Raw genomic sequence first — 8,942 nt, 5'->3', positions numbered from 1 at the left:
TTCCTCCAGGAAAGCACACATCACATTCCACAAGTCCTGCTCGGTATGGCCAGACACCTCAGCCCCCCCCCCCCATCCCCCCTGACCCCCCCACACCCCTGTCATACCGACAGCCCTGGGGCAGCTAAATAAGCTCAGTGTGTTACTATATGCAGCAAAGAAAAAATACATTTACATCAAAGAAAACATGATACACACAACTTTTTCATTTCTCTGGACATTTATTATAAATAAACACAAATGGATTGACTGTACTTCCTCTCTCAAAGTGAAAAGATACTTTTCTCATAAGTACCAGTCACAAAGAACAAAACTTCAATATTTTTATGGTATTTTGCTTTCCAGAATTAAAACTCATAATTATCTACTATCTGCCTCCTAGACTACAAACAAAAAATAATGAAAAATTAAAACAGGAAAACCCCTCTGATTCATTTAAAAATTCCACAATGCATATATTTATGTCTTCACTGTCACGTCATTTCTCAAAAAAAAAAAAAAAAAAAAAATCTGTGTTCACCATGATGATGTAGTGACGGCACTCCAGCGATTTCTGCTTCCCTGCCTGCGGATGCAACATCAGCTCCCCACCTACAGGGGGAGCTACAGCCTCCAGACACCCAAGATTCAGCCCAAAACATAAACCACAAAAACTAAAGTTGATGGAAGTACTTTTTATATAACTTTAGTAATACCCACCCAGCCCCCCCCCCCCCCCCCCAACCCACCATGCTCCACAGTCCAACAGTGATGTCCACCTCTCACATTCCAAAAGTCCACAGCTCAAAACACTCTGAAGGAGATTTCCTATGATCAATAATAATCCAGAGGATCCCTTTAAAAATAATATCAATAACGGGCCAGGAGATCCCATCATCGGCAATATTCCTAACTGCTCAGGCTTTAAAATGTGGGGATGTAGTGGCTCTCTCTTCTCCTCCCCCTTCATGTGACAGTGGCGGAGTTCTGGGCACGGATTGAGCACCAGGCCATGAAGACATCCCTGAGGAGAGAGAAGTTACACTCACACACACAAATTTTTTATAATGGAAAACAGAGTTTATAACATAGGGTGTGTGTGTGTGTGTGTGCTTACCTGCAGTGGGTGTGTGTGCTTACCTGCAGTGGGTGTGTGTGCTTACCTGCAGTGTGTGTGTGTGCTTACCTGCAGTGGGTGTGTGTGCTTACCTGCAGTGGGTGTGTGTGCTTACCTGCAGTGGGTGTGTGTGCTTACCTGCAGTGTGTGTGTGTGCTTACCTGCAGTGGGTGTGTGTGCTTACCTGCAGTGGGTGTGTGTGCTTACCTGCAGTGTGTGTGTGTGTGCTTACCTGCAGTGGGTGGCCACACACTCATTGCTGCAGTACTCTCTGTCCCAGTCCTTGCTCTCCACAGGGGGGTTGGTGCAGCCGGCTCGGATACAGCGACTGGGGGGGCCGGGGGGGCCGGGGGGGGCCGCCTCCTCAGGGCCTGGGGACACATTCAGCTCCACCTCCATCTGCAGGAAAAACAGGGGGGTTTACACAGGACAGGCCATACTGTCCATCATGAGCGGACATACAAGCTCCGGAAACGTACACAGACGGGCAACAGGACTGGTTCCAGGTATATGAGAAATATGAGTGATGAAAATAGATTTAAGACTCTTAAACTGTAAGTCTCAGCAAAACAGGACTCAGTGGATTTGACTGAGGGGTTAAAGTGTACTAAAGAAGCTAAAGAAGAGTTTTGTGGTGCCCACAGAGGAGCTCCAGACGCTTGAGGGGTCTGACTCAGCGCTGAGACAGACTCAGGCAGAAAGAGGAGCCTGGCTAGGCTGGCCTGAGGGTCACAGCCTCATCTCACTGTAATGCTCTTGCGTAATAAAATATTACATTACATTCACATTATCGGCATTTAGCAGACACTCTTATCCAGAGCGACGTACATCATTTACAGGCTTTTTAACACTGTTATGCATTTATACAGCTGGATATTTACTGAGGCAACTGTGGGTATCTTCCCCAAGGGTACAGCAGCAGTACCTCCATGGGGAATCGTACCCGCAACCTTTCCCGGTCCTGAACCACTATGCTACACTGCCGCCCCAGAATATTAAGAGCAGTGCAGCTCTGGCCTCTGACCTGGGAGGCCAGTGAATGTTATGTCCGGCAGTGCCTCAGCCGGTGGGGTGCAGAGAGGAAGCAGGATGGGCCCAACACTGCCCCCTACCTCTCCGGGGGGGAACTCTTCGGTCTCGGCCACGTCCTCGGCGGTGGAGGGGGAGCAGGCCGTAACTATGGCAGCAGGCTGGGGCACCTCCTCTGACGGGGTAGCGGAGACGGACGCGTCGGCTGGTGATGTCACAATAATTGGCGCGGCCAGCTCCGCCTCCAAGGGTGCGGGGACGATCTTGATTTGCAGTGGAGGGGGTGGAGCTGTGGTGACGGACACAGCCGGGCCAGCCCCGCCCCCGCCACGGGGTTTGGCCTGGAGCGGGGGAGGGGCGGGGGAGTGCACCATCTGCTGGAGGCGGGGGGGGCGGGGGGGTGTTCTGCATCTGCTGCAGGGGCGGGGGCTGGCGGGCGGCAGGGGCGGTGGCCTGCAGGCCGCGCGTGGCGGGAATCACCGTCACCACAGAGGTGGGGATCTGCTGCAGCTGCGCCCCCCCCGCCAGCATCTGCTTAGAGATGATGATCTTAGTGACAGTGGGGGGGTTGGGTGCGGGGGCGGGGGCAGGGGCGGGCGGGGCCACGGGGGCCTTGTGCGCCCCCGTGCGTGAGCGTGTGGTCACCTGCGGCAGGTCCAGGATGATATTGGAGGTGCAGATGTTGGTGATGGTGTTCTGGTCAGGAGCATGGTGGGGAATTCGGGCGGGGCGCGGGGGGGTGGGGGGAGGGGCTGGGGGGGGTGGCGAGGGAGATGTGTCCATCACCTCCACTGTGGGCTATATGGGGAAAGAGAGAGTTACTGCGGCACCATCTTACCTTAAGCAGGAAATCACATACAGACACAAACAAAAGCACGTACTTACACTCATCTGCACACCCGCACGCGCACTCGCACACGCACACTCGCACACACACGCGGACGCGCACACCCACACACAGGCCTTAGAGCAGTGTGATTGGCCCAGGCTGCTGACCTGAGAAAGCTGATTGGCTTTATACGCTGCCAGCGCTTTCAGATACTCCTTCTTCGCTGCCTCAGTCTTCCTCTTGTACACCTGTGGGGGACAGCAGATGCATCACGCTGTTAGCCACATGCTACGCTCCTGTGCACAAGATTACACTCCTTTTTAAGACTATTCTCCCGTGTGCATAACTATGCTCCTGTGTGTCAGACTACGTGTGAGACTGTATGTAAGGTGTGTGTGTGTGTGTGTGTATGTCTGTAAGGTGTGTGTGTGTGTGTGTGTGTGTGTGTCTGTAAGGTGTGTGTGTGTGCGCGTGTGTGTGTGTGAGACTGTAAGGTGTGTGTGTGTGTGTCTGTAAGGTGTGTGTGTGTGTGTGTGTGAGACTGTAAGGTGTGTGTGTGTGTGTGTGTGTCTGTAAGGTGTGTGTGTGTGTGTGTGTGTGTGTGTGTGTGAGACTGTAAGGTGTGTGTGGGTGTGTGTGTGTGTGTGTGTGTGTGTGTGTGTGTGAGACTGTAAGGTGTGTGTGTGGGTGTGTGTGTGTGTGTGTGTGAGACTGTAAGGTGTGGGTGTGTGTGGGTGTGTGTGTGTGTGTGTGTGTGTGTGTGTGTGTGAGAGAGACTGTAAGGTGTGTGTGTGAGAGAGACTGTAAGGTGTGTGTGTGTGTGTGAGACTGTAAGGTGTGTGTGTGTGTGTGTGCGCGTGTGTGTGTGTGAGACTGTAAGGTGTGTGTATGTGTGTGTGTCTGTAAGGTGTGTGTGTGTGTGTGTGTGTGTGAGAGAGACTGTAAGGTGTGTGTGTGTGTGTGAGACTGTAAGGTGTGTGTGTGTGTGTGCGCGTGTGTGTGTGTGTGAGACTGTAAGGTGTGTGTGGGTGTGTGTGTGTGTGTGTGTGTGTGTGTGTGAGAGAGAGACTGTAAGGTGTGTGTGGGTGTGTGTGTGTGTGTGTGTGTGAGATACTGTAAGGTGTGTGTACCTGCTTCTGCTCCTCGCCCAGGCTGTCCCACATGGACGCTACGATCTTGGACACCTCCCCGAAGGTGGCGCTGGGGTTCTGGCCCTTGATGGCGGCCTGTGTGTCTCTGAAGAACAGGGCGTAGGCGGAGACTGGCTTCTGCGGCTCGTTAGGGTCCTTCTTCTTCTTCCCCTTCTTCCCCCCCCCGCCCTTCCGCACCTGCCCAACAGGAGTGCTGGAGGACGCGGGGGCGGAGTCAGAGAGGGAGGGGCTTAGCGAGATGACTGCCGGCGACACTGACAGGGAGACTGGTGACTCCACCAGAACGCTCTTCTGAGAGAGAGAGAGGGAGGGAGAGACGGGGGGGTTACAGAAGTTAAACTGATTGCACAGGGGAATCCTCATAGTTTGCATATAATAACAAACGTATGATATAAATCTGTATGTGTGGAAGATGTGTGTAATACGCAGCACACCGCACATCCACAGTATGCTGAGCAGCCTGGCTTTGACAGCTACAGCATATAAGGCCAAGCATTCTGAGTGTGTCGACCCTCAGTTGCACAGCTGGGTAAAAGTCTTCACTGTTTTCAGTCCAGAACACAGCACACCGTTCCTACGGTGTAACAATAACTATCAACTGGGCCAAGTTACGATGAAGAACAGAAGAAACCTCAGAGAACTCTAAGTTTGGAGAAGCGGTGCTGTACTCTAAATTGTTTGTTATAACTTTGCATCATGTTGACATTGACAAGGAAAAGCCTAGACTTTAGTGATGATGTCAGGAAATTTAGGTTTTCCTAAATTTTCCCTACATGACTCCTGAAGCCCTCTCATAGGCCAACGCTCAGCCACTCAGGAGGGGGGGTGGAGCCACCACGGTGCTTCACCCATACAGCACTGACACACAGGCCAAAAAGGAGACAAGACAGACAGACGGACAGACGCTGGCTCTCCTCTCACCTGTCTGAAGTCATCCATGTCTTCATCCTGTAGGGACCCGCCCGGAGAAGGTGTGGCTGACAGGGGATGGTCAGGAGACTGTGGGCGGGGCAGGATGGTCCCTCCTCCCAGGCTGAGCCCTAACTGATCGCTGAGTTCTGACTGGTCGATTGTGGTCAGCTGGTTGTGGCCCAGCAGGCTGTGATTCATGTCACTCAGAGGGACGTCTATGGTCATGGGGGAGGAGCTACTGAACTGAGAGCCAATGGGGTGACCAAGATCCTGGGAAGGGGCAAGAGAAAAGGCAAGAGTGGGAAGAATCAGGAGAAAAGCATGGATTTAACAGGGTTCATTAATGTCAGTAACATTAACATATCCTTCTTCTCTCTAAGCACCAACTTGCTGAATTTCCTGGGCCTGCCTTCTCCACAGCTAGTGGTATGTAGGAGAATGCACTATCCTCTACTGTAACTGAAAATCAAAGAGCCAGCAAGACAACTTTACTTGTGAATCTGTGCAGCACAACGCTATAAACCACTGCCTGTGACCGCAGTGTGCCTGCGACCGCCTGCCTGTGACCGCAGTGTGCCTGCGACCGCCTGCCTGTGACCGCAGTGTGCCTGCGACCGCCTGCCTGTGACCGCAGTGTGCCTGCGACCGCCTGCCTGTGACCGCAGTGTGCCACAACGCTATAAACCACTGCCTGTGACCGCAGTGTGCCACAACGCTATAAACCACTGCCTGTGACCGCAGTGTGCCTGTGACCGCAGTGTGCCTGACTGTTCCGAATTCACCTGAATCCTGAGAGGAGCAGGCCAGACACACAGCAAGCAGCGCCAACACTGAAGCCCTCTGAAGCCCTCTGAAGCCCACTGAAGCCCACTGAAGCCCTCTGAAGCCCTCTGAAGCCCACTGAAGCCCTCTGAAGCCCTCTGAAGCCCACTGAAGCCCTCTGAAGCCCTCTGAAGCCCTCTGAAGCCCTCTGAAGCCCACTGAAGCGCACTGAAGCCCCTGACCAGGAGAGCAAAACCAAGCTGGCGAGCAGGAGCAGCTAATGCGCATGGAGGCGCCCTGCTCTCTTCTGTCTGTGAGCTTCTGCAGCTGAAGGGGTGCAGGCTGTGCGGGGGGTGGTGTGGTGCGCGGGCACTGAATTCTCCCGCTCTGCTGCTAACAGAAGCATCGCCCTCACCATGCCCAGCGTGGAGCTCAGCAGAGCACCCCCTCCCGACTGGCTCATCACCCCCAGGCTCAGGTGCTCCAGGCTCTGGGACGGGGTGCTGGCGAAGGGGGAGGCGAAGGAGGGGTCGTTCCCCCCCACCACCGCGCTCTCAGGGACACCCCCAGAGGGACCTCCGTCACCCAGCTCCCCGAAATGCGACACAACGTCCGACACGGTGAGGGCGGAGTCTGGGTCCAGGGAGATGGGCGGGATTTCGAACTCCTCATCGCCCAGGCTGGGGGTGTGGAACGTCTGCATGGGGGGGTGCAGAGGGTACCCAAAAACACAACAGTTAATGCTACAAATCATCTCATTATTCCACTATTCAACATGGCATGCTCTGATTACCTGGTGGAGACGAGTAAGATGAGTGTGTAGTGTACTCAGGGTAAGATGAGTACAGAATGTAGTCTCATGTAGTCAGAGTATAAGTTTGTGCATGTAATCGAGGCAGTGTATATTTTTGACTGAAGTGTGTGTGCGAGTGTGTGAATATATTTTATGGTGTTTTTGAGTGTGTAACATAGGACAATGTTGATCACTGTACTTGTTGAAGTACACTGTACTCATGTATGGAGTAGTGTAATCTATGCCAGTAGTGTGTAAGGTGTAGAGGGTTTTGGGCAGTGTGTAAAGTGTGGATGGTTTTGAGTAGTGTGTGAGGTGTAGAGGGTTTTGGGCAGTGTGTAAGGTGTGGATGGTTTTGAGTAGTGTGTGAGGTGTAGAGGGTTTGGGGCAGTGTGTAAGTTTAAACTGTACTGTGCTGATCATGAGGAACAGTGTTACCTCGGAGGATGACAGGAAGGGATGGCTGGACCCAGGGATAGTCAGGTAGTTCTCACTTCCCCCGGGGAACTGCAACACAGACCAGTATTTACATCAAAACCTCCTCCTCACACATGCGCTGTGCCTCACATACGCGCGATTGCCTCTACCTCTCTCACACACATGCGCTGTGCCTCAGAAACACACACACTACTGTGTCTCACACATACGCGCTGTTTGCGCCACTGTTTTGGAGACAGTTTGTATTATTTCTTTGGCCGAGCGACTTGGACGGCCGTCCCGGAAAGTGCATCTCAGAAGAGCTGCAAGCGCAGCAGGAACAGAATAGCGGGTAATTTTCAGTAATAAATCAAGATCAAAAATAGACCAAGATTTACGCATACAGCCGACGCGTAGACATTCAACCGAGCACCCGCTCGCAGCCCACAGGCTATAAATATGAGCTGGACACAGCGGGCGCCAGCGGGAGGCTCATCAGCGCTTTCTTCCCTCTCTCTCACGGGGGTCACCTTGTTGACCGAGTCGTATCCATTGAACGGCTGAGGGTCCAGGAACTCCGGGTCGCCGTGCTGTCCGGTACTGTCGGACAGCTCCGAGTAAAAATGCAGGTCCATTTCTGACACAGGACTCCGAGTTCATTCCAGGTGGTAACCAGAATGCCAGTAGCAGCCCCAGCTTTGTCAGAGCTACCTGGCTATCTGTCACGCAGTCTTATGCTCGCTAGCCAGCTAGTTTATGGCCAACGATTTGTGTTTAGGTAGCTCGCTAAATACGGTTGTAGTTCGCTTGTGCCTCCCTAAGATAGCCAAGTATTGATAACTAGTGTCACAGTCTCGTACTTCTTGCTTACAGAGTGAAGAGCGAAATGGTGGCTGCTAATCAGCTAGTATTACATACACAACATAGCCATCTAACCTAGCCAACCGTATCCTACTTTATATCCACTTCACTGGCAATCATTATCGACACCGTAAACACATGTCTATGTATTCCTTCAGATACCCGAAGGCCATTCATAACCGATCTACCCGTACAGGCACATTCCCAAACTAGCGAGTTAGCAACCCCCTGCACGCCAAACACGTAGCCAGCAAGCAAACATGCTTGTTCATAATTTGAACAGCTCTGTATGAGCACATATGTCTGAATGAACAAGTAAGATGACTTAACTAGCTCACTATTCAGAAATGACCTCTGAGCGATGTCATCAGTAATGTAAAATACAATGGGACTGTTAGAACTAAAATGTCAGTTAGCTAGCTTAGCTACCAGACACCTCCGTGCGAGCCAGCCAGGCAGATGGCCCCAAAAGGAAACGTGAACGACACAAATTTACGCTGGTTCGTCCTGAAAATATCCCTCTAAAATGTTTTATTAATGTGCACTTTCCTGTAGCGATAACTAAAACTGTTCACTGGAACAAAAGAAAGAAGTTTAGCCCTGCGTTTCACTTTTCCTTATTTTCCAGCCGCTCGTCTGCAGAACCCGCTTCAGGCTGACTAGTCGAGCCCCGCACAACGGATCGCATTCCACAAAGTAACTCTTACATATCTTATCATACTCATCCCTTTTTATTTCAAATGTTAGTCTTAATAAAACAACGTCAAAAGATTTAAAAAACAACTACTGATACAAAACGGTTTCAAACAGTTTTAAGTAACTCCGGAGATACCACCCCCATTCCCACAAGAGCGTAGTTTAGCCCTGAGGGGCGTGGGGGGCCCAGTGTGGCTGAGCGATTTACCGGAGTTTATCTGTCCATTCAGCGTCTTACGGTTAAATGGCTTCTAACGTTAAAGACGCAAGACTTTAAGCAACCATTCGCTTGTCTCCGTAATCAAACACGGTCTCATCTGCTGCCAGTCGTAGACACGCCACACGTGTTCACACAAGTACTCGCCAATCTCCCATCACCGAGGGCATTAGCTAGCA

The 8,942-nt window shown here is 52.0% G+C and overlaps 1 protein-coding gene across 1 annotated transcript; it reads right to left on the bottom strand.

The window, feature by feature from the left end:
• Nucleotides 1-757: 757 nt before the first annotated feature.
• On the bottom strand, nucleotides 758-8,534 carry tox4b (TOX high mobility group box family member 4 b). The gene is given in 10 exon segments (XM_036551093.1): nucleotides 758-1,003; nucleotides 1,329-1,495; nucleotides 2,209-2,517; nucleotides 2,519-2,923; nucleotides 3,122-3,202; nucleotides 4,085-4,396; nucleotides 5,027-5,287; nucleotides 6,195-6,476; nucleotides 7,011-7,079; nucleotides 7,520-8,534. Coding segments are annotated over 10 exon segments (2,049 nt in total). The 5' UTR covers nucleotides 7,625-8,534; the 3' UTR covers nucleotides 758-945.
• Nucleotides 8,535-8,942: the final 408 nt, after the last annotated feature.

The sequence above is a fragment of the Megalops cyprinoides genome, chromosome 18, assembly GCF_013368585.1.
Source record: "Megalops cyprinoides isolate fMegCyp1 chromosome 18, fMegCyp1.pri, whole genome shotgun sequence".
Classification (NCBI taxonomy): Eukaryota; Metazoa; Chordata; class Actinopteri; order Elopiformes; family Megalopidae; genus Megalops; species Megalops cyprinoides.
Note: the sequence above shows the minus strand (reverse complement) of the source record. Positions and strands in the feature narration are given on the sequence as shown.